Raw genomic sequence first — 24,557 nt, forward strand, 5'->3', positions numbered from 1 at the left:
CACACATACGTACAGTTCTCTGTTGACTGTGGACTCTCGCCGGTTTGTGATTCATTTCCATTACAGTTAATCACACAAATGACGCGGCCATTTTGCGGAAAATTGAATGGGCTGTAAAATCCACACACGGATGTGAAACACATAGACACTCTTTGCTTGTATGGGTATACTTCCGGTATAATTATAGACAATGACCCATTACCGACCATCAAGACGGCATTTCGATGCAGCTTAAGTTTTATGAATGGCAGTCAACGTCAAAAAAAGCCTGCGGATTGATTTCATTAGGCCATGAAAGTGTCATGGTCGTCGTTAATGAAGACATAAAGAACAGATTGGAGGAGCCTGGGTGAGTAACATATAATAAAATTATTTTTTAGGAATGTCGATGGAATGCATATAGCATTTTTCATGACCACATTTTATAATGCAAAATATCACAATTATTATTAAAGATTTGAGTAGTATTTAAATTAAACTAAAAGTTAAAATTTTTAAGAACCGATGTCTTGTATCTAAAAACCATATATATCTCTTAAACATTTTTAAGAACCCTTAACTTCTTTCAAAATATATTACTCGAAAGTGTTTAATTTTATATAAAGCTCCATTCTTAGACATATGACTAATTTTTTATACTAACCCTATTTTGCCTTTCCCAAACACTATCAATTAGTGACCAGCGAACCTGTTGCATTATCAGCTTAAATGGACTGATAGCAAACTATTCTGAAATTCCAACACCCTAGTGCCGTGTTTCTGGGTCATTAACATTATCAGACATGTTTATAGCAACTCTGCTAACTTTATTAACTTAACAGAACCCAAGCGGGCAGTCTGTTAATTAACAGTAACTATGTAACTATGATCATCCCAAAAGTAGGCAATCCCGAGAAGAGCGAAACGAATTCAGCAGATACATTCTGTACCCGCTCTCCGGCTCTCTTTGCCCGCTTATCAGTATTCGAAAATGCTTCAGGGGGTCCCGGCCTCCAAACAAAATGAAATAGATTTTAGTTCTGGTCGAGCGCCGAAGAGAAAAGGCCGCCAATCCGCTTTCGAGTTTATCGGGTGATCCGGCAGATACGCCTAGTTTTAATCCATCAGCATGCTGCGTTGTTTTGCGCACTCGGAGGCGAAAATCGCGAGACTGCCACGCCCACTATCGCGGTGCTACCACAGCGAAAAGGGCGTGTGGGGCTTCAAGCCGATTGCCCAGCGGGAATTTAAAGGTACGCGTTAACCGAAAAGTACAATAGTGCTGGCGAGACTCCAATAAAAGCCTCATCCGTCGAGATAACCATCGCATCGATAAGAGTGCTTCGGGATCAAACAAGTAAATGAGCAGTGGAAATGTACCAAGCCAAAAGAAAACCACTGGCGTTTTCTATACAGTGTTAGTGTGTTTGTGTGTAGGATTTTCCACCATTCCATTTATCAATGGAATCTAAGCAGCTGACCCACAGCAATCCCAACAACAACTCCGATAAAAGAACAACCTGAACAAAAGATCAAAATAAAACTATTGTGTGTGGCTGCAGTTCGAACATGTTCGAGGCAACCTGTTCGATAAAGATATATCACCGGTATTAGCCTGTGCTCGATGGGAATATTCGGAAATAGTTATTTAGCCGAAATACAGCTCCTGTTGGCAAGTGGAATATTTTTATGGCTTTAATGTTTCTTTTTTAGCTGCCAAAGCTAATCGCTGGTTCCCAGCTTATCACATGTTTCACCCTGAAATCTGATAAACTTAAAATACAGCCAGTGCTAAAAGCGTATATTTAGAACCAAGAGATTGTGGCAGACCCCCAGGAGCTGCATTAATTAGGCGAAGAGAGCGGGTGTCCGAGGCAGAGATGGCCAACCTTGAAAGGCACGACAGGAAGCGTCCGTAGAGCCCGGCTAAATATCAAAGCTCGGCAAACAAAGGACCCCGAATCGGGAGCTCCTTTGTGCCTGTCCTGCATCCGTTGCGTACACAAGTGGGGCTTATCGACACCATGGCCAGCAGTCACCAGTTGGTAGGAGTCCTTAGCTGGTAGTAGGTTTGTAGTCAGTCTGCCGACAGCCAGCCTTTGAATGGCCGGCAGAGAAAAGCCTTTGACGCTTGACCGTATGACATCAGCTGCGTAAGGTGCACTTGGAAAAACTCCGCGAATGTATCTTATAAATAAAAGGAACACAATTTTACTATCGCTTAAAAGCGTGATATCCTTTGAAGCTAAGAATGGAAGAGGATACACTTGAGTTTTGTTTATTTCCTGATATATTTTAAACAATTTTTTTTCAATGTGTTTTTTATTCCCTGGATTCGCAAGGCGACCGCCCGGATCACCGACTTGTTTGCTCTTCGTCCTTTGGTTGCATCTCTGCCAGGGCAACCATTATCCGTTGGCAAAGGACGCGCCGCTGTGCTCCAATAATATTTACACGCTCAAGTTGAAATGTTGTCGCCGCAAATACAATTCATCATACGCCCTGTTTTCCTGTCCGGTCTCCCTACTCTTTAACATTAAATTGATTTATCACCGAAACGCTGTCGAGAAATTGCATAAATTTTTGAGGGAGCTCAGTTTTATTGCGGGACCAACTGGCAAATGCTGAGTCCTGTCCCACGGATTTCTCGGGGTGCTCGGTAATAGAGTGATATGCGTCTTCGCATATAAATCCTCAAAGCATGATAACACTTTGGCACGTAAACACCTAAGCAGCCAACGAGTTGTCAATTGCTCCACAAAAGAATGAAATGGCCGAAAAAAGCCAATAAAAACAACCATCGCCATTTTTCATATAAAAACGAGTGTGTGATTTTTTCGAGAGAGATCAAATATTTAATACTCTTAGCAGGATGCTTTATAGATTATTCTTTCTGGATCAACCTGCTAAACTTAATAAAACAAAATACTCACTTGGTCTTTAATTTTTAGTGACATATAGTTATTAAATTAATAAATGAGTTACGAGCTATGCCACGCAGGTGCGCTCAGTAAAACCGAAATCTGACATTGGAATACTTACTTGGACTTTTTGACATTTTTTATTTGAAGTCATATTTAATGGCAAATATTTGCGAGGCAAATATCATGCGAAAGTGCACATACCTGGCAGCTAGTCCATCAAAATGAAGCGGAGCGGAAAAAGCAAAGAATAAATACCATAAAAGTAAAAGGCCAATAAATTCAAAAGGCCGCACAATGTGGCAGTGGGCGCTGTGCACGTGAATCCTTTTTAAATAATTTATAACGTGGGGCGAAATTTATATTGTTTACGCATGTGTTTTCCAGTGGCCGAGGATGTGCGGGCTTCGAGGAATTCGCAGCCCAATGTCTATCGCTTCGTGGAGGCCTTTCGCCAGCACGGGCACAAATTGGCAGCCGTAAATCCCATCAGCATCAGGACGAGGTAGGAGTTCAAATCCCCTCTCCGGAATCCACGCAAATGTCATATTTTATTCTCCCTTTCCGGCTCCTTTGAATGTCCTGGCTCTGTGTTTGTCTTGTGAATTTGCGTGGCTGCCGGACAGCACGCAGGAGCTGCAGGAATTAAGTCCCGCATTTTATGGACTGCAGACGCAGGAGACGGTGCGCACCGCTGGCCTCTTAAGTGGTCCGCAGGTGGCCCACGACGTCGCCCAGCTGGAGCAGCTGCTCAAGGACATTTACTGCGGCCGCTCAGCCAGCGCCGAGTTCTCCTATGTCGAGGTGAGTGGCCCCGTCCAAGCACACAGAGAGAATAATAATATCAGATAATAATATAATTATAACAGAATACGATTAGAATTGAGACAACATAAAAAGGTATTTTGTTCATGTGTATAGTTAAGTGAATGTCTTTCATCAAGAAGTAACATATTCATAAACTATTTAGAAATATGGTTATGCTTAGTTTTCTCTTAGTGCATTCCATAAATATAGTGCGCTGATCCCGCTACCTTATTTCCGCAGGACATCGAGGAGCGCGAGTGGCTGGCCAGGAACTTTGAGACGCTGGACCAGCAGCAACTGGAAAACAGCGAGCGCTGCGAAATCGCCGAGCTGTTAATTAAGTCGCAGGCCTGGGACAATTTCATGGCACTCAAGTTTCCCACAGTCAAGCGATACGGCGGCGAAGGAGCCGAGTCCATGCTGGCCTTCTTCTGGCAGCTGCTCCGTGACAGCGTTCAAGGTGAGTTTGCTGAGCAAACAAGAATGTAATGAACGTATCCAGAGATGGGGATACCTTCAAGCCGTATCACGTCCTTTAAAGTCCGGCGGGGATGCGATCCATCGAAATCCGTGCGTGTTGCCTGCTCCGCAAACACGATTAGCATGACGCGAAGTAGCGCACCCATTTCAAGGCGGCAAACTTTTGTTTCCTGGCGGCAGGATGGGATGGCGAGTACGCAGCCCACCTGGAATATGGCCACCCACCCCAACGGGCTCACATATCACGGCACGCTTACTTAACCCTAATCTGCTTTTCCAAACTTTTTCCTCCCATGCACCCGAAAACAACGGAAACGACGACAATGATAAAAATGACACAATGGAACGGAATGGCAGCCAACATCGAGCACGTGGTCCTGGCGATGCCCCACCGCGGAAGGACTCCGCTGCAGGCAGCGCTCCTCAACATGCGGCCGGCGAAAGTTTTCCGCAAGCTCAGCGGCGCATCCGAGTTTCCCGAAGACATCGAGGCCATGTCCGACGTCATAAGTCATTTCCGTAAGTGAAACTTTGCCCGGCAATTCGGTGGGTCCTTTTGGGGATTACAGGGTGCTGTCCTGTAGGAGGGATCATTGTTTCCTCATTAACATAACTTTTCCTAAGGCTCCGCTAAAAATATTTGTACATTGGAATCATATTTAACTTCAACCTTTAAAAATTAGAGAAAAATAAATTGAATTACATACCTAGACGTTTAGTACTGAGTACTTTGCAGTCGAAATAAAACTCAAGCCCGTTGCATTTCATTCTTTTTGAGTGTGCGTAAAGCAGATTTGCTAGCCTAAGCACACATGGCGTATGCTTAATTTAATCAAACCTGAACCGAATCGCACACAGATGTTTCCGAGCAGCTGGAAGTCCTGGGCAGGCCCCTGAAGTTCAGCATGGTGCGCAATCCCTCGCATCTGGAGGTAAGCCGACACACGTCAAACTTTGAAATTTAATTCCCGAGTTTATCGTCGTCCCGTTGCCTCTCCTCCATCATCTTCCCCACAGGCTGCCAATCCTGTGGCCATGGGAAAGGCGCGCTCTAAGCAGCAGACAAGAGAAGAGGGGGCCTTCGGCTCCAGTGGCCAGCCCTTCGGCCAACACGTGCTCAATGTAATCCTGCATGGGGACGCCGCCTTCGCTGGCCAGGGAATCAACCAGGAGTGCCTGAACATGGCCTACGTTCCCCACTTCGAGGTGGGCGGCAGTCTGCACCTGATTGTCAACAACCAGGTGGGGTTCACCACGCCAGGAGAACGCGGCCGGTCGACGGCCTACACCTCCGACCTGGCCAAGTCCATCCAGGCTCCCGTGTTCCATGTCAACGGCGACGACCCAGAAGCCCTGGCCAGGATCACCAACCTGGCCTTCCGGTACCAGCGGGAGTTCCGCAAGGACATCTTCATCGATCTCAACTGCTTCCGGAGGTGGGGCCACAACGAGCTGGACGACCCCACCTTCACCAACCCCCTGGTCTACAAGATTGTCCACCAGCGGCAGTCGGTTCCCGATTTGTATGCCCAGCAGTTGGCCCAGGAGCAGGTTCTCCCCGAGTCGCGGGCCCAGGAAATGAGGGATGGTTACATGAAGTACCTGGGTGAGGAGCTGGCTCTGGCCCCCAGTTACCAGCCACCTCCCTCGTACTTCGAACAGCAGTGGAAGGACCTCCAGTTGGCGCCCTCCAAGGAACTCACCTACTGGGACACTGGCCTCGACTACTCCCTGCTGCACTACATTGGCCAGCAGAGCGTCACGTTCCCGGAGGACTTTGTAAGATGACCAAACAATATTATGTACCTATATTAGATATATTAAATTATCTTGCATTGTAGAACATCCATCCTCATCTGCTGAAAACGCACGTGAATGCCCGCCTGAAGAAGCTGGAAAACGGAGTGAAGATCGACTGGTCCACCGCGGAGGCGCTGGCCATCGGCAGCCTGATGTACCAGGGACACAACGTGAGGATCAGTGGCGAGGACGTGGGTCGCGGAACCTTCTCCCACCGACACGCCATGCTGGTGGACCAGCAGACCAACGAGATGTTCATCCCGCTGAACAGCATGGAGGGCGGAAACGGCGGCAAACTGGAGCTGGCCCACAGCATTTTGTCAGAGGAGGCGGTGCTGGGCTTCGAGTACGGAATGGCCATCGACAATCCCAACAACCTGGTTATCTGGGAGGCGCAGTTCGGAGACTTCGCCAACGGAGCCCAGATCATCATCGACACCTTCATCGTGTCGGGAGAGAGTAGGTTAAGAGTCTGCCTTGATTTCGTGGTCTTAAAGGGTCCCTTCCCCAGCCAAGTGGATGGAGTCCAACGCCCTGGTGATGCTGCTGCCCCACGGATACGACGGCGCTGCATCGGAGCACAGTTCCTGCCGCATCGAGCGCTTCCTGCAGCTCTGCGACTCGAAGGAAACGTCCGCCGACGGCGACTCCGTCAACGTGCACATCGTGAACCCCACCACCCCCGCCCAGTACTACCACGTCCTGCGTCGCCAGCTGGCCAGGAACTTCCGCAAGCCCCTGGTGGTCGTGGCCCCCAAGACCCTGCTCCGCCTCCCTGCGGCCACGTCCTCGCACGAGGACTTCCAGCCAGGCACGCTCTTCCACAATGTCCTCGGTGAGTAATGCACTCTGTTTATCTGCCTGGCGAACGGGTTAGTTGTGGTCGTGTAGACATGTTTTTCGGGAGAGTAGGAGTCCTCTATAAATTCCCATGAATGAATAGACAGAGATGTTCAAATAAATATAAAAATATATAAACGTGTTCACAACAGAGCTTAGGATAAACTTTGCGACTCGCCACAAAAAGTTTAAAATACTATTAAACTATTTTTCTTCACTCTTTTGATGGGGTGAAACAATGTTTAAACAGAAATATACGGAAAGCATTGCTGAAATTTCCTCTCTTTTAAGTCTTAAACACGACCCATGAAAATACCGTAGGCGGAAAACGGACTACATTGTTTTTAATAACGTACTGTTTTTATGCCTTCCTCATTAAATTACGCCCACTTTCCACCCCCCACCACCCACTCCCTCCGACAGGTGACACCACCGCGAAGCCGGAGGAGGTGCGCAAGGTCATCCTGTGCAGCGGGAAACACTACTACAATCTGGCGGAGGAGCGAGAAAAACGGCAGGCCTACGACACGGCCATCCTGCGCCTGGAGTCCCTGTGTCCTTTCCCCAGCCAGGAGCTCCGGGCCCAGTTGGCCCAGTATGGCAACGTGCAGTGTGAGTGTCGACATCGTAAACTTCCTCCACAAAGTTGGCCTCCTTTTACACAGGAAACAATTGCAACACATAACACTTCTGATCCTACTTACAATAATCTCATGATGATATTCTCATTACACCAAACTAATCATCGTGTAACTAAACTGAAACATATTTATTTTTCATTATTATTTTTCTCCGTACAGCATTCGTTTGGAGCCAGGAAGAGCATCGCAATATGGGCGCCTGGACTTTTGTGCGGCCACGTTTTGAAAATTTAATTGGCCAACAGGTAAAAACTCTGCCCTCCGCCGGTAGCCACAAAAAGAGCTCAACCCCCTTTCCCGCTTTTCCGCTTTTCCACAGCTCCACTACTGCGGTCGCTGCGAGGCCCCAACACCCGCCACCGGAATCGGAAAAGTGCATAAGCGGGAAGTTGATGAGATTGTTGCTGCCCCATTCGAACTTTAGGCGGCCGCCGCCTCCTCAGCCTGTCCATAAATCACAAAGTACTTTAGCTCAATAAAACTGCCAAAAAATAAGTGTGTAAAAGCAAGAAAACCTCTCTCCCCCAAACTTTTCGAATACTCTTGCCTTTGAATGTTTTCGGGTATTATTTGAAGAAGATCAATCATACTGCCAAATAACTAAAAAAAGAAGTTTAAGTTCCGAAAATTGGTTTTGCATTTTAAAAATTGCTTGCATCCCCATTGAAACTGTATCCTTTACCGAATAACTGAGATATTCTCGTTGGTCGAATATTCCTTAATGCTTTCCTTTGTGCACTGCAAAGTTCTTCAGAAAAGCCTGAAAACGAACGAAAATAAAGGAACACGGAAAACGCCTCCCGCTTTTCGCGATAATTTATCGTATGGAAAGGCCGTCCGAGGAGGGGAAACTTAAGCGAAAAGTTTTTAATTGTTTGTTACTGACCAGCCAGGTCCGGCAATTGTGAACACAACTTGCAGTAGCAAGTACTTTAGCCGGCAGGATCATAAAATCATAATGCCCCACCCCGAATAAGAAGCTGAGGGGGAGCGAACTTAACCTACCGTAAGTATTTATTATATGTTTATGAAACATTTTACAGACTTTCGTTTCGGAATTGTTTAAGCAGCGCAGTGACCTAACTTATAAGCGAAGTACAGACAGTAGCTCGGGTGGGATTGTAAGATAGCTGGATATTAAGATATTAAGGCCTACAAAAATATACATACATGGAGATAGACAGTGAGGCGAGGCGAAGTATGGAGAGTGTTTCGGTGAGGATACTACATATAAGGCGTTACCAAGGACCAGCGGATCGGCGAGAGAAGGTGTTCGGAAGAGAAGAGACTAAACTAAAGAAGGTATCAAAGTGGCCAAAGTCTCATCATCACGCTTAAACTCTAGACGCAGGGCTTATATGACCTGCCTGCCGTAGACTTGCTCTAGAATGCTATAAAAGTCGGTGGACGTCTTATATGCAAAGTGCAGAAGTCACATCCAGAAGACCATGAAGACGCACACCGTCACCACGACGAAGGCGGCCTCCCGGCAGTTGGCGTTGTCCCATCCGCACTCCAGGTCGAATTTGAGTGCCTTCGAAGGAGAAACAACCGTCTGGTGATCCTTCTTGTGGTTTGTTGTGTCATATACTCACCTCCATCAGCTGCTGGCCTCCCTTGTTCTCACAGCGCGTCTCCCGCAGGTCGTCGTCGTGGTCGTCGCAGTTGTGCCTTCCGTACACCTGGCAAGGCGAGTTCATGAAGGTGCGGAAGACGGTGTCGGTCCAGGTCTGGGATGAGCATATGTACTGGCGCCTCTTGCGCTGCCAGAACTCCACCCACCTAGCAGTATCAATACTAAATAGTAAAACATATTGAGGATAACGTGAATACCTTACCCCAGATCGCAATCGCAGTTGAGGTCCGTGTGGGACATCTTCAGGTCGGTGAGGAACACACTGTTGGGCAGATACGGCACGGCTCCCGTGTTCGGGTTGGGAATCTTCTTCAGGTTGCGGTTGTGGTAGCGGATGTCCAGCGAAATGTTCCGCACCCTTCCCATAAACTTGAAGAAGTTCGGCGGCAGTGCTTGCAACGAGGTGTTGTACAGTTGCATGTAAAGGTACGGAGAACGCATGCCCTGAAATCAAATTGAGTACAAAATTATTATAATTGCGTTTATCTAATAAAGAAGAGACTACCAACCCGCAGGATTCGTTCGTTCAGATTGGTGAACTGCGGACCACTGAACGTAATGTTGGTCAGCTTGGAGGGCAGATGGCCCTCCATTTCGCGCTGCAGGTCGGTGGGGTTGCCCAGCTGGAGGGTCTGCATCTCCTGGGTGGGTCCGGATCCCTTCTTGACGATCCTGGTGAAGGGCTGCGGGGCCTCGATCCAAAGCTGGCGGATGTTGTAGTGGTGGCGCAGCAGATGCGGGATGTTGAAGTGCTCCAGGTGGGAGTAGGCAGTGAGCTTCAGGGACCTCAAGTGGGGCAAGGAGTCCAGGCAGCCGTACTCGAAGTAGTGGAGTCGAAAGTTGGATATGTCCAGCATCTCAAGGTCCTCGTTCACGCCATCGAAGCTGTTGTTGTTCAGCGAGGTAATGGGATTGCCGGAGAGCATCAGTCGTCTGTTTTGAAGTATAGTACTGATTAGTTTTAATTTATTAAGAGCTTCTGATAGCCCACCTCAAGTGTGGCAGAGATTGGGTCATCAGAGGAACGTTGGTCAGATCGTTGTTGGAGAGGTCCAGCATGCGCAAGTTGGTCATGTTGTGGGCCAACTCCTGGGGGATCGAGGGCAGCTCGTTGTAGCCCAAGCGGAACTCCCGCAGGTACTTCAGTCTAATCTCGGGCACAGTGCTCAGGGAGACGTTCTCCAGACCCAGTTTGATCAGTGAGTTTTCCAGGCCCATGAAAGACTTGTCCATCACCTTCAGATCCCGGTTGTGGGAGAGGTCCAGAACGGCCAGCCTGGGCATCGTGGCGAAGACGGCGTCATCAATCCGCAGCAGGTAGTTGTACGAGATGTCCAAGTAGCGAAGGGACTATACAAAAGTAAAACCATTGGTAAAGGATCCTCTATCACATTTAACTTCGTACTCACTCTAAACTTGTTGGACAAATCCATGCTGTGGATCGTTGAGATGAAGTTGTTCGACAGGTGCAACTCACACAGCGTCAATGCAGCCAAACTGGACAGCGATGAGGAGGGGATCTTCAACATCATGTTGTGCGACACATCCAATCTGATCAAATAATATAAATGTAATTAAATGCATACCAAAAATGTAACCAATATCTCACTTCTCCATCCCTCCGTTGTAGAAGAGGTTGTCGGGCAGGCCCCTCAGGTGATTGTGCGAGAAGTCGACGATCCGGAGACCCTGGACGGGCCGGAATATATCCTGTGGAATGTCACTGAGGTAGTTGTGGCCGAAGTAGACCAGCTGCAACTGTTTGGTGTTCTTGAAGGCGTCAAAGTCCAGCTCGTGGATCCAGTTGTAGCTGAGGTCCAGCCATTGCAAGTTGGGCATGTTGCCAAAGACATCCCGAGTGGTGTTCTAAAACAGCAATTTGTTCATATCAATTTGAAATTATTTAAAAATTAATCACCCACCATCAATGAGTTATAGCCCAGATGCAACTGCGTCAGCGAAATCTCAGCAGGTCTGAAGTATCCAGGGTGTATGATCGATATGTTGTTATGGGAAAGATCCAGAATCTTGATGTTCGAGTGGTACATTGAGCCTGAAAACGCAGAGGTTGGGAAACATCTCTGCCAAAACAATCCCTTTCTTACCATGTTCATTTCTGCCACTCCACGAGCTGTTGTACATCAGCTGCCTGATTTGGTTGTGGCTCACATTCACGTTGAGATTGGACAGCGTGCCCACCTGATCGAAGTAGTCGAAGTTGAAGTTGGGCAGCTGGTTGAAGGCCATGTCCAGGATCTCCAGCTTCGGCAGGTTCTGGAAGGACTCGTCCGCCAGGTTGTTCATCTTGTTGCCCCTCAGGCTCAGGTACTCCAGCTCGTCCAGGTTCATGAAGGCCCTTCGCTCGATCTTGTCGATCTTGTTGTCGTCCAGGTGGAGTTTCCGCAGGGCTTCCAGATCGAAGAAGGTGTGCTGCGAGATAGAGGTCAGGTGGTTGAAGCGCAGCGAGATCTCCTCCAGCTTCGAGTGGATGTCGCCCTGGAAGGTGCCCTTCAGGACCTGCTCGATCCGGTTGTCGTGGAGCTCCAGCAGCCTGAGGTTCTTCAGGAAGTGGAAGCTGGTGTCGCTCATGGTGCTGATGTGGTTGTTGCTGAAGTCCAGTTCCTGCAGGGAGGTCAGGTGCCTCAAGGGCTCGGCTGGCAGGGCACTGCCCGAGTAGCCGTGGGACATCTTCAGGGAGATCAGCGAGTGTCCAATCTAGATAACAGGGAACTGCAATTAATATTTAATCCTAAAATGTGAAAATGCCAAGTACCTCGTGGAACGCATCGTTCTCGATGCTCGATATTCCGTTCTCGCTGAAGTCCAGCCTCTTAAGACCGCGGACGTGCTTGAACGCATGGGATTGGATGCCGGAGAGACTGGCCCGCGTGATCTGCAGGTCCTCCAGCTCCACTCCGAAGTCCTTGAAGTCCTCGGGCCCCACCGATGAGGATCCCAGTCGGGAGATCGACAGCGAGCGCATGTTCCGCATTCTGGTCATACTTTTGGTAAATAAATAGAAGAGTGGTTCTGGGGTGAGGGGTGTGTGGGGAGCAAGGATGCGTTCTCGGTGCACTGGGATCCACTTACTTGCGCAACGTCTGCAGGTTGGTCGGGTCATTCCGGTCCCCGCTGAGGTCCAGTTTCAGGAGTGTGTAGTGCACCGCGTTGAAGGTTTCCGTCGGCTTCTGGATCTTGATCTTGTTGTCCCGCATGCTAATGACCCTGTAATTAAACCGAAATCAAATAAAATACTTTTTATTTATGAAACCCTAAATCATTTATATGTTAAACTGATTTCGAAACACTAATGAAAAACCAATCAATCAATTTTTTCAATCTTTTCCCCCAGTGTCGTCTGTGTTTGCATGATTGCCTGCTTGCGCGGCTTTTCCCTCCCCCGAATTCTTTTAAATAGGGTCACCCACTTAGCACACACACGAACTTAGAAACGGAGAAGCCCTAGAGGCTGCCGGCAATCCGATTAGTTCCCCTCGCATGCAACTGCAAAGGGGCAAAGCTGCGAAGTGCAGGTGCTCGACTCACCTCAAGACATCGAAATTGTTGAAGAGCTTGTGATGCAGCTTGGTGAGATTGTTGCCAGACAGGTCCAGGATCTGAAGGCTGTTCACCAGGCTGTCAAAGGCCACAGGGGAAATGTTAGTCAGGCCGCAGTACCGCATGTAGATCTCCCTAATCCGAGCGGGCTTAAAGGCATCTTCCTAAAAAACAAAGAAATAAATAATAAAAAAAAAATTTATGTATACGAGTATAGATTATAATATAGGGGTTAGGACACCTACCCTCAGTGTGTGAATGGGGTTGCCGTCGAAGAAGGTTCGGTTCACGGTGTCGAAGTATTTGAATGAATTGGGAGGCAGCACCTCGATGTGGTTGTACTCCAGGTGCAGGTTGTCCAGATTCAGCTTGGTGCTGGCCTTGATCTCGTAGGTCTCGTTGCCACTGAGCGACCAGATCACGTTGTGAGAGATGTCCAGGGTGCGGAGGCTCTTCAGCGGACCCAAAGCGTCGTAGGGGATCTCGGACAGAATGTTGTCCGTGAGCAGGAGGCGAGTGAGCCGCGGCATTCCGTCGACGAACACATTCGGGTCGATCTCGAAGAGGTTGTTCCCGCTCAGGTCGAGAGTCTCCAGGTTGAGCAGGCCCGAGAAGCTGTGCGACTGCAGCTGCGAGATGCAGTTCTCGCGCAGGATCAGGCTCGTCAGCGAGTCCTCCAGTCCGCGGAACGAGTCGTGCTGGATGTGCGTTATGTGGTTGTAGCCCAGGTCCAGGTGGTGCAGCTTCTGCAGGTGCCGCAGGGACTTGGACGGGATCTCCACCAAGTCGTTCTGCGGCAGGATCAGCTCCCACAGAGATCGCTCCAGCCCGGTGAAGGCGTCGTCCGGGATCTCGGTGAGGTGGTTGCCCGACACCTTCAGCCGGTACAGACCCGTCGACTGCAGGAAGTAGGGTTCAATCTCGCGCAGACCCGTGTTCTCCATGTGCAGCATGAAAACCTGATTTTAGAGAAACGAAACGGGGAAGTAAACACCTAGATAAATTAATTAAAGAACAATTCGAACTGGTAATAGCTTGCACATAGGAACAGCATTATCAACTCAGTCTCTCTGGTTTCTCCAGGTGTTCGCCTAGCAAATTTAATAAAAATTAATTAAGTTATCCATTGACTCACCTTCGAATGGTTCACCATGCGGGGCAGTGCCGGAAATGGGACGTTCTTGCAGTGCACTATCCCCAAAACCGTGGAGGACTTCGAGCAGGTGCACATCACATTCTCGGTGCAGGGCGGGTAGTAAGTGTCCTCCGTTTCCCGATTTAAATTCGAGGCACGGGCCAGCGACATCCAGATCATGATCATGAGGGTTATTGTCAGGAAGGCATATCCAAACTTAAAGAAAAACTCGAGGCCCTAGAGAAAAGAAAGATAACTAACTAAGCCGAGAGTCATAAATAAAATCCTGACATAGGTCTGAATTATTTACTGAAACTATCCATTAAAGCTTGCCTTAAACTTTTTTCAAAAGATTATGCATATTTAACCAGACTCCAACCCAGGACATTAAACTTTCTGGTAAATACATGGCTTCTTAAGCCAAGTTTTCCTGGGAAAGAGTTAACTGACTAGAAGAGTTTCCGAGAAAAAGTTCAGGGGTGACTAGACCAAAGGGGTACCCCCATTTCGCAGGACTTATGTCCGTCAGCCGTCTAGAGTTTCTTTGGCACTTCGAAGGCTTCTCGCACAGATTATCCAATGTCCTTTTTATACTCTTGCAGAGCAGAGGGTATTATAATTTTAGAGAGAAGTTTGCAACGCAGTAAAGGAGACACCTCAGACCCCATAAAATATATATATTCTTGATAATCACGATCGAAATACGTCCTTACGCCTGTCCGTCTATCCGTTTCTAGGCAAACTAGTCCCTCATTTCGGATGGCTCCCATAAACCGTTGTTTTCGATCATACCGTCTTGATTATTTCCAGATGATTTTCTAACTACTATCGAATTTCGAATTAAATTTAATTAAAATCGGATAACTATATCATATAGCTGTCATAGGAAAGATCAAAAAATCTTTATAGAATTTAAGGAAACAAAATTATAAAATCGTTGTTTTTCGTCAGACAAGCACCATTTTTGGAATATAGACTTGACACTTTATTGTTCCTTTTTAAATTCCTGATTGCTTATCACTGCTAATACACACCATTTTGCTGTTAATTGGATTAGACACTCGCGGTAATTAACGTTCCAACGAACTTAATTCAATTTAGTTCGTCTCTTATCACTGTGCACTTGTTGAACTCCCCGAAAAACTTGGTTTCAGCTCCAAGTGGGTATCTTTCCAGGACAGTCGACTAAAAGTCCTTGCTTGAATTTCCGTTCGATTTTCAGGGGAGCAGGGCTGGAAAAAACACGTCCGAACCGCTGCGCGTTTCACGCACGTCTGACACAAGGCAAATCAATCGGCAACGGGGCAAGTTTCAAGTTGGCAAAGTGGCGCACCCGGCTAATTGGATTGTAACATATCGTGAATGCTCGACGGCGCCTCTTCACCATTGGGCACACGCTCCTCTCGCCTCATTTGCAGAATTACTTGACCAGCGGAATGGGCGAACATTGTTGCATTCTGGCCTTTGTTTAGAATATGGCCAGCAAAAAACGGCGATAAAAGTGCGAGCAGGGCGGAAGCGGATTTCGGCCAGGTTTTCAAGATTTCCAATGCAACTGGCAACAGCCTCTGGGTTGGCTTAAAACTTGTACGAGTTCGTTTAACATGATTTCGGTGTGCACTGCTGGCTTTTTTGGGGGTTCGTAAAAACGCGTTGAAAAGCGTGTACGACAATGCAAACAATTAAGTTGAGATGGACAAAGGGGTAACGAGATGTAGTTCACAGCATTGTAGCATTTTTTTAAAGGATTATATTATGTTAAAACACCTCAAGAAATTTAACAGTTTTATAGTTATTCAAAAACATTTTAAAAGAGACTTTGAAGCTAATATGAAACATTTTTTAAAAATCATACATATACATAATATATTGACAATTTTATATTGCTACACAGGCCTGCCTCACTTAAGTGAGCGAATCTTGCGGTAAAGCCATGAATGGTACGTGCGCTCCTTGACCATCTCCTTATCTGCAAAGAGAAGTACTTCATTAAGTTTTTTTCAATATCTTGATGAAAAGTTAGACCCACCATCGCATTGAAAACACTGAGCCAAGTTAGGAGGACAAATGTTCTCCGAGTTGAAATAGAAGGTGGTTTTCAGTTCGCGAAATTTGTTGTTAGAACGCATGGTTATATGGCGAGAGTAGGGATCCTTGCCATCCAAGTGTTCCCTCACGTGGTCGGCACACAGGCGGACATCCATTACGTCGCTTAGCTGATCATCGATGACCTCGACTAATTTGGGCGGCTTCTTCAACAGCTCCGAGCAGACATCGTTGTAAACTGTCGCACGAAGGAATAATTAGTTATTAATTATGAGTTATTAAGTTCCCACTCACCGTTGGTCAGATTCAAGTGAATGTGCATCATCAGAAGGTGCTCCAAAGTGCAGTGAATTTGAAACAACTTGGAGACCCGCTCCGTGCTCTCGTGCTCGTCGAAGTGGCTGTTTTTGAACCCGGAATCGTCGTCGTCGCCTGCGTATTTCGCATTTCCCGACTTCACTGCTCCGTTGTGATGCAGCAGGGTCTTTCGCATTCCAGCTGCTGGCGTAGGGTCTCCCCTCACCGCATTATGCAGTGATTTTCGCAGCTGGGGCAGATTCGGCGGGGAGCCATCATCACTCGCTGCTTCGCTGAAGTCCCCCTTCAGCAGACCGGTGCTGCACATCTTGCTCTCCGTGTAAATAAACTCGTAGTCTTTGTACAGTTTCTCCAGCCCTATTTCCAACAGGAGTTCCAGGGGCTCGGCGCCACTAAGGCAGGGCATAGCCAACCGCCGATTAGCCAGCTCGGTGATAATCTTAGCCAGCCGGTTTTTGTTGGTTGGGGTGTTCTAAAAGACAAAGTTTACGAGGGTGTTGTACTTTGCAATGCGCTGGCGATACTTACAACTATGTTACAGCGGACGGCGCACTGGAAGAGCATGTTAAAGCCCAGCTTTAGGTCCTTGTAGGAGTCGCAGCACTTGAGCAGCTCCCACAGTTTGTCGGTGAGATCTGTGAGTCGGCGCCCCTTGGCCCTTTGCACCACATCCTCAAGGTCAAACTCAGCGTTGCCTATGCTAAAGCGGTCAATGAAACCCGATACATCCGTGACGGTTTGCTTTATGGACTCCCGCAGCTCCTCCAGGTCAATGCCGCTGCCACAGCGATAGTTGGGATCCCTGACGACGCCCTGCTTGACATCATTGTGGTAGGAGACAATGTCCTCGCGTATAAAGACCAGGATGCGCAGTTGGTTCATAAAGTCCTGGGTCAACGGAGTGCATTCCCCCACCCGGAAGGTGTGACTTAGGGACACCTCGCCATTGTTTATGTTGACCAACAGTGGCAAGGCAGCATTGGATGTCCAGGAGCAGCACAGTCTCATGTGGGGATTTACCTGGTAGATGTTTTTTATCAAAGTCTCGTCGGGAGCTTTGCCATGCTGACGCACCAATGACTGCGAGGTGACCATGTAGGCGGGTAGAACTCCTTGGTAACTGAGGATTCCCCTGGAGAAGTGGGTTGAATTGAACTCGTACTGGAGCAACTGGATTTGTTCGGGGTCGCTGCCATCGCAGAGAAACCAGACGGAACCCAGGCCGTCCGACATCTGCAGGAATTCCGAGCATATAATGGCCCTCGCTTTGTCTACGGGAATCCCTCGGTGGTATTCCTCCTCCAGTTTCCAGGGATTCGTGTGCTCCAGCTCCAAGCCGATGGATAGGTCGCCAATCGCGTCCACCAGACAATTGTCCTTTAAGGGGCTGCCCGTCAGGTCCAGATTCGCAGAGCTCTCTACTTTTGGCGCTGCTCTAGTAGGCGTGGTCCGGATCCTGGCCGCACAACTGCGGTCCTCCTTGAAGACCAACACAATCTTTTTGCCAGCCTCCGCAGATCCCACCGTGCTGACCAACTAGCTGGGAGGTGCTCCGTAGGTTATGGTGTAAGCCTCGCCGCATCTGCGCATCAGCTCCGCGTAAACATTCGCCAAATTCGCAGAAGCCGACATTTTTAAGTTCGCAAAACAAAAAAAGCGGCGGTATTTGAAAAAGCGAAGCCAGTACAGTGTGACCGTGTCCTTTCTGCACTAGACTATACCAGAGTCGATATATACCAAAATATATAATCCATACCATCTCTAACAAAACGTTAGTTTCTAGCAGACCGCACGTGTTGATATTGTTTTCTTTATTTTACCCTCTATTAATTTCAAACATTTAAGCATGTCAGATTTCGAAATGGAGGACAGTGCCTCGGGTTACGACTCGGGAGATAATTCAGACGCGGAGGTAGGTGGAAAATCTGAGTTGAATAACCTGTTTATGTCTATAATCCCAATCCATTGTGCAGCTGCAAGCGGCTTTCGAGCGAGGCGACTTAAAACCAGGTCTTAACGTGGAGTTTAATGGACAGAGAGATAGGGTGAATGATGTGGTAAGTAACCATTTTCCCCACAAGCCAGTTCGACCCACTGATATCTGTCCTTACCAGACCGCACTGCTGGCCAAAACAGAGGCTATCAAACTTCAGCTTCCATGGCTGGAGCGCCTGGACATGATCAACTCTTTGGCTCCTCTGGCCCCAGAACTCGCTGTCCAGCTAGAGAAGCACGAGCAGAAGCGGGCCAATCTCTTCAAAGGAAACGCTAAGCTCCCCTACATTCGTCCCGATGAGGATCCCGTCCTAAATGATTTCAAGAGGGAGATGCTCTTCCACCGACAAGCGCAAAGTGCCGTTCTGGAGGCCATTCCCCGCCTTCACGAGCTCGGCATCAAAACCCGACGCCCCGACGATTACTTTGCAGAAATGGCAAAGTCCGACGAGCACATGCAAAAGGTGCGTGCCAATCTGATGGCCAAACAGCAGGGACAGGCCAAATCCGAGCGCATTAAGCAGATCCGTGAACAGCGCAAGATGGGCAAGATGCTGGCCAAGCAAACGAAGGTTCAGCGCGAGGCCGAGAAGAAGGACATGCTCGACAAGCTTAAGAAGTTCCGAAAGGGCAAGCTGAAGAACCTGGACTTCCTCGAGGATGCCAAGGCCCTGGAATCCAAGCAGAAGCAGTCCGCCGAGAATCGCAAGAAGCGCAACAAGAAGTTCGGCTTCGGTGGCAAGAAGAAGGGCCTCAAGCGGAACACCAAGTCCTCCTCCGCGGGATTGGATGGCGAGAAGTCCTCGCGTCGCCAGCGGGGCGTTAAGGCGGGCGCTTCAGTTAACAAGCGGCTGGGCAAGTCGAGGCGCATCAAGGCCAAGGGCAGAAAGTAAACAGCTTTCCTTAGGGATTGCCGACTAATAATTAGGCCACCAAACTTTAGTTTTAATTGCCCCAAGTTGTGTATAGATTTTTAGAACCGTAAATACATACAATTTTATGTGCACAGAGTTGTTTTGTAAGGAAAATTTCACCGGGGGTCTATTTTATTTTCCCTGCCAATTAACAATCTTCTAGAAAAACAGACTACATACTTTATAACTTATGTTACATTATCTAGCGTATACTATGTGGCTATTGCTCCTCCTCCCTGATATTTTTCTTCTTTTTTTTGATTTTGGAGGGAGCTTCGGGTTCCTCGGTAGAATCCTTCGTCTTTCGTTTCTTTTTTGAAGTTTGGGTTTCTTCGAGCCCATCACCCTGTGTTGGCTGTTCGGTTTCCTCTGACACTTCTTGATGGGTTTTAGCTCTGTTCTTTTTCTTCTTAATCTTAAGAGGCTCCTCATCATTAACTTCTTGGGTTTGATCTTGTACATCCTGTTCAGATTTTCCCGCTTTGTTCTTCTTTTTCTTGGTTTTTACGCTCTGCTCCGGTTGTTCAACTGCTTCCTGCTCTAACGGCTCTTCTTTTTTGGATTTTTTCTTCTTTTTGGGCTGCTCCACACTGTCATCTTTTCGGCATTTCTGATCTTCCACAGGCAAGTCTTCAGCTGACTCTCTTTTATTCTTCTTTTTAGGGTCAGAAGCCGTGTTTAGTTTCCCTTGAAGCTTTTCCAGCATTTCACGCTCTTGTTGTTCCAATCTGGCGATCTTCCCGCTCAACTTGAGTCCATGACGAGCTCCCTTGTGGGCTGTCCTGCCGCCGCAGGCCTTGAAAAGTTCCTCGTCCGTGAGTACAGACACCTTGGTGACCTCGATGTCTTCCACCTTGATGCGTTCGGTATTTTCCACCTCGCCGCCGCTTTGAGTGAGCAAAGAAGTTTGTAAGAAATTGTCGTAGGTTGTTTTTCCGTCGATGGCGTGCTGCTCCTTGGCTTTTTTGAGTTTTCTGGCGGAGAACCCACTGGTGGAGATCTCCACCGCATCCTCCCCTTTCCTTCTGGAGGTGCAAACCTGTCCATCCTGCCGAACTTGGACGTCCACATTGCTGGCGGCCTCGTTGAAACAGCGTTCCCACCAATGATCGTTGAATTCCTGGGCACGATCCACTCCCAGTCCCGCATTGTCGAACTTTAAACTGGCTTTCAATGGAGCTGCGATTCCAGTGTTATTTTTTCCCAGGCCATCACCCTCTTTCCAGCCATATTTTCCCAATATTTTTTTAGCAAAATCCATTGAAGGTAGAAAATCTAAGGAATCAAAACAAAAACACACGTGTGGCGCAATAGAGATGACAGAAGCTGCATGCAAGTTATCGATTTTAAAAATAACAGTGGAATTGGTTTTAACATAACTGGATATAATTATAAATAAAATTTGGTAAATGCTTACAAGTGCGTTGAACGGTAAAAACAGCTTAAAAAATAAATGTTTACTCCACGGATCTTGCAATGATATGCACTTATTTTAAAACAACAATTCCCAACAAAATTTACCTCTAGATAACACAGTTCTATAACCATAAACAGCAGAATAACATTAGAGTTGTATTTTTTCAAGGTGTTAACAGAAGGTAATTTCGTTCGTTAATAAAAGCTAGCCACAGGGTGGATACCCTACTTAGTCAGAAGAGTTGCATTTACCCGCCAAATATTAGAATTTAAAACAAGTGCTTTCTAACATAAAATACATATGTATATCATTTTCTGAACTTACCAAAAAGCCTCTCAAGAAAAAAAACTAACTTGTTACTTCCGTTACACATTCATTTCTCCTTTATTTCGCACTTCAGCAGCGCTCTTCGGCTCAATTCGTTTGCAACTAGTTTTATTACATGTTATATAATAAATATTAAGTGGCAATGAACAAAAACAGCGTTTACTTAAGGAAACTGAATTTTTCGAATACAAAATACTAGAAAACAAATGGGTATTTCAGTACGCGCCACAATAAAATCGAGAAAGTTGCTGAACCCAACGATTCCACGGACCTCCGTCCAGCCCCACCCACACACTCGCTAATCCAGGATGTAATTTGCAGAAAGACCTTCACGAACAACCTGCCGCTGGAGATTTTTGCCGTTTCGATGTCCAAGAACTTCGGGGAGAGAGAGAGAGCCTTGGTCAGCGGTCATGAAGGTCCTTTGCAGGATTCGCGAGTGTCAAGCTGGAGTGGGCTTGGTCCGAGGATTCAGTTGGGTTTTTCGGTGAGCCGTAAGCTTGCTTCAATTAAAATTAAATTTTAACTTTTTCGTCTGGGCTTGTCCAATCCTTTTCCTCCTGATATTTCGGTTGTTCAACTTAAAGTAGGTGTGGTCTTCTCCTCGCTCGCATGTTTTTTAAAAACAAAATTACATATATTATGTGGTTGTTGGTATTTATAATTAGATAGTGGTACAGGATGTTCTTGTTTGCTATCAATCAATCAATCATTTCATCATTAATAATCGAAAACGAACAAAGGTGTTGCTTGTTCTGGTTGTTGTTTGTTTGAAGTGTTGTTTAGTTGCTATTCTCGTTCGCATGCGACTCGCACACACGCACAATTGCAGGAAACAAGGACGAGCAATCGATGTGCAGCAGGAGCGCTTAGAAGGCGAACAGCAGCAGGAAGGCCATCATCAAACAGAACAGACCCATGGCCTCGGACAGGGCGAAGCCCAGAATGGCGTAGGAGAACAGCTGCTGTTTCAGCGATGGGTTCCTGGCGTAGCCGATGATGAGGGAACCGAATACTGTTCCGATACCAGCACCTGTTGTATTGGTTCGTTGTTGTGGGTCGGAGAGCAGAAAATAGAATAGATAAAATCAAAGCGTTAGTAAAGTGTCCACACCAGGGTTTGTATGAGGTATGATCTTCGATGAGAACCGAAGGTTTGGCTGGGCTTATGCTGAACGTGGCTTCAACATAAAAACAGCCTTTATGCGGCTTCCCCTTCGCCCTTTTGCCTCCCTCTCCAGGTAGTCAGTCACAGATTAGTCTGAATTGAGTTCTGCCCAGAGGGCAGCAAGCACATCGCACTTAAAACGCTGGCCACGAAAGATTTCAATGCAAACCAGGCGGCGGCTCCCGAAAGGCAACGGCAACGCCTGGCAGCAGGATTTCTGGTACTTTCGCCCTGCAATCACACAGGTTTCCTGCTGGGAAATGAAGCCGCAACAAACAGCGGCTTTGGCCAATTCTCAGACCTTCCCGGGGCACAGGCTGGGGAGTAATCAGATACTCGTTGTGTGGGCCCCAGATGCTAGATTGTAACTGACTTGGAGGAGAAGTAGTTGCAGGCTCTGGGGATGCCACCGATAGGGGAATCAGGTGGAAATGAGAGGCACAACGGAACCAATACGAACCGGATCCAGCGACACCGACTGTTGCGGCACCAGCACCAATGAATTTGGCAGCCGAATCAATGTCACGCGTGACTGGCGAGGTCTGGAATGACCTGATCTGTGGCAGCAATGCAACGGGGGTTGTGTTCTGAGCGGCCAAAGTCTGGCTCTGGCTGATGACGGCGCTGCTCAATGGTCGCAGGTACTGCTTGGAGTTGGCGAGGAACTGGAATGAGGAAGGAGACGTTGGTTATATAAGAAATAGGATGGCGCGTTGTGTACATTGCTCGAGATAAAGTTTTCAGTTTCCAGATAAGGCTTTTGTAAATATTGTCGCTGGTATTTAGTCGTATTTAAAATAACACTTATGATATTAATAAGTAGTTAATTAAAAAAAAAAAAAAAAACTAATTTATGTTTACGGATGCCATACATAGGCAGATATGGCCAAAATCACTACACCTTAACCGTCGAGTAGCGCGCAAGTTCATTGCTCTGCTTTAGTGGCTAATGCCAAGAGTTATGCAATCGTTAAGTAATTTTTACAGGAACTGACACTTTGGCAGCGTTTGTTGTTCTGCAGAAGATGCTTATATGGCTGTCCGCTCCAAGACTTAATATTCAAATGGGATTATCACATATAATATTATAAACAATGTATATTCTTGCCACTTTCTCCACCCCCCTCTGTACTTCCATTACCCGACTGGAAAGCTTTCGCCGGTTCTAACCTCAACCAACAAAGAGGACTAAGAGGGCTTTCCTGGTGTTATACAATTCCATGAGGACTGGCTTTAGCAACTATCAGCTAAAGTTGTAGCTTGCAATGCACAGATATAGCCCGATTATTCTTATTTATTCGCATTTTATTATTCGCTTCCATTGTGCGCAAACATAACCTCAAAGTTATGCAACTGTGTGCCGTCCGTGTTTTCTCACCGCGGCCATTGGAAGTTCACCACGACAAGGCGGTAAATGGTTAAATCGGGAAAATCAATGCACTTTTCCGAAAATTATGTAATATGTATAGAACTACAACTTTATCTCACACAATTCCTAAGTACGAAGGGGCTACTTACGGCGCTCCTGGCAACGGGGGCAATGCGAGAGACTGTCGACACGAACATTTTCGGTTGATTTTCCTTTTTTTAATTGGCTTACGACGAAATTGAAGCTAGCGCACGGCTCTGCAAAAGATATAGACGGGATATGTCGGTTAGTTTGGGGCTGAAGAACTGAAGAGTATCCCACGCCGCCTCAGACAAGTTACGTAACGAGCGGAAAATCTTCTTTCGCACCAGATTTTCATATGACTCTCAACTCGATGTTCAGTAAGTTTGATATTTTATATTTAATTCGCTTTTCCTTTAAGAATCTCCGTTTTTTCAGACTTTTCCAGTGACGCAACGATTTGAGACACACGCACACCAGGGCAAACCTGAAAGGCACATGTGTGTGTCAGTGTGCCGCAAGATGGCGACAAATAATCAAACACGTTTCGCATTTTATTCGGCGAAATTCACTAGATTTTTCACTGATAGTTGTGTTTTTCGCGTTTTCTGGCAATCTGAAGATTTTCACGGCTGTTACCCAACAACGGGTGCAGGTGGGGGAAGGGGGGCTGCCGGGCGGAACAGACCCGGAGATAGCAACTCACTTCGAACAAACCCTTCACAACAGTAAAACGAATTTGACAAATTCGTGCAGAAAAGTCTCTTAAACGTGTCGATGTTTGAAATCGATACATCGATATTTTGATCGATATTTTTACAGCTCTAGTTTTTCTACGTTTTTCCAAGCACCCGGGTGGGTGTCACCGGTCGATATTTTTGTCCACCACGGTTCAGTCCATCGGGTTTACCAGAGCTGCGCAAACCTAACCTAGCGAATGCACCATCCAATATGGGTTTTCATTTAATCAAGCGAAGACAAAATACATCTGCAGCAAGGGCACCAACCACTGTCAACCGCGACAGACTTATCGGACAATCGAATTAATAGAGCGGGATTTTCAACTTATGTAATTATTGATATTTATACCCTTGCAGTGGATATTATAATTTCAGCCAGAACTTTGCAATATATATATTCGTGATAGCGTCACGATCTAAATCGAAATACATCTCTCAGGTTTAA

At 47.1% G+C, this 24,557-nt stretch overlaps 6 protein-coding genes across 6 annotated transcripts; 2 read left to right on the top strand and 4 right to left on the bottom strand.

The window, feature by feature from the left end:
• The first annotated feature begins 1,032 nt into the window (after window positions 1-1,032).
• On the top strand, window positions 1,033-7,977 carry LOC108086859 (probable 2-oxoglutarate dehydrogenase E1 component DHKTD1 homolog, mitochondrial). Its single transcript, XM_017183915.1, has 12 exons — window positions 1,033-1,232; window positions 3,288-3,405; window positions 3,527-3,704; window positions 3,948-4,167; window positions 4,545-4,706; window positions 5,046-5,119; window positions 5,205-5,966; window positions 6,029-6,446; window positions 6,499-6,822; window positions 7,251-7,439; window positions 7,628-7,713; window positions 7,788-7,977. Exons 1-12 carry the CDS (start codon window positions 1,109-1,111, stop codon window positions 7,890-7,892), a joined length of 2,760 nt encoding a protein of 919 aa, XP_017039404.1. The 5' UTR covers window positions 1,033-1,108; the 3' UTR covers window positions 7,893-7,977.
• Window positions 7,978-8,464: 487 nt separating this feature from the next.
• On the bottom strand, window positions 8,465-15,053 carry LOC108086854 (chaoptin). Its single transcript, XM_017183908.2, has 15 exons — window positions 14,832-15,053; window positions 13,798-14,034; window positions 12,908-13,621; window positions 12,651-12,826; window positions 12,195-12,329; window positions 11,878-12,106; window positions 11,210-11,819; window positions 11,027-11,157; window positions 10,714-10,970; window positions 10,514-10,655; window positions 10,096-10,454; window positions 9,614-10,037; window positions 9,307-9,548; window positions 9,064-9,250; window positions 8,465-9,002 (listed from the first exon to the last, which is right to left on the bottom strand). Exons 1-15 carry the CDS (start codon window positions 14,832-14,834, stop codon window positions 8,901-8,903), a joined length of 3,948 nt encoding a protein of 1,315 aa, XP_017039397.1. The 5' UTR covers window positions 14,835-15,053; the 3' UTR covers window positions 8,465-8,900.
• Window positions 15,054-15,527: 474 nt separating this feature from the next.
• LOC108086851 (protein zwilch) lies at window positions 15,528-17,859 on the bottom strand. The gene is given in 4 exon segments (XM_017183905.2): window positions 15,528-15,766; window positions 15,827-16,081; window positions 16,138-16,633; window positions 16,690-17,859. Coding segments are annotated over 4 exon segments (1,923 nt in total). The 5' UTR covers window positions 17,794-17,859; the 3' UTR covers window positions 15,528-15,698.
• A 64-nt stretch (window positions 17,860-17,923) lies between these two features.
• LOC108086853 (probable rRNA-processing protein EBP2 homolog) lies at window positions 17,924-19,162 on the top strand. Its single transcript, XM_017183907.1, has 3 exons — window positions 17,924-18,073; window positions 18,135-18,218; window positions 18,276-19,162. The coding sequence occupies exons 1-3, from the start codon at window positions 18,008-18,010 to the stop codon at window positions 19,047-19,049; spliced, it is 924 nt and encodes a 307-aa protein (XP_017039396.1). The 5' UTR covers window positions 17,924-18,007; the 3' UTR covers window positions 19,050-19,162.
• Window positions 19,163-19,175: 13 nt separating this feature from the next.
• Window positions 19,176-20,402, bottom strand: LOC108086852 (G patch domain-containing protein 4). The gene has a single exon (XM_017183906.2). The coding sequence runs from the start codon at window positions 20,329-20,331 to the stop codon at window positions 19,291-19,293; it is 1,041 nt and encodes a 346-aa protein (XP_017039395.1). The 5' UTR covers window positions 20,332-20,402; the 3' UTR covers window positions 19,176-19,290.
• Window positions 20,403-20,847: 445 nt separating this feature from the next.
• Window positions 20,848-24,175, bottom strand: LOC108086855 (ATP synthase lipid-binding protein, mitochondrial). The gene is made up of 4 exons (XM_017183909.1): window positions 24,079-24,175; window positions 23,501-23,608; window positions 22,443-22,647; window positions 20,848-21,847 (listed from the first exon to the last, which is right to left on the bottom strand). The coding sequence occupies exons 2-4, from the start codon at window positions 23,546-23,548 to the stop codon at window positions 21,684-21,686; spliced, it is 417 nt and encodes a 138-aa protein (XP_017039398.1). The 5' UTR covers window positions 23,549-23,608; window positions 24,079-24,175; the 3' UTR covers window positions 20,848-21,683.
• Between the last annotated feature and the right edge of the window lie 382 nt (window positions 24,176-24,557).

The sequence above is a fragment of the Drosophila ficusphila genome, unplaced genomic scaffold, assembly GCF_018152265.1.
Source record: "Drosophila ficusphila isolate 14025-0441.05 unplaced genomic scaffold, ASM1815226v1 contig_791, whole genome shotgun sequence".
Taxonomy (NCBI): domain Eukaryota; kingdom Metazoa; phylum Arthropoda; class Insecta; order Diptera; family Drosophilidae; genus Drosophila; species Drosophila ficusphila.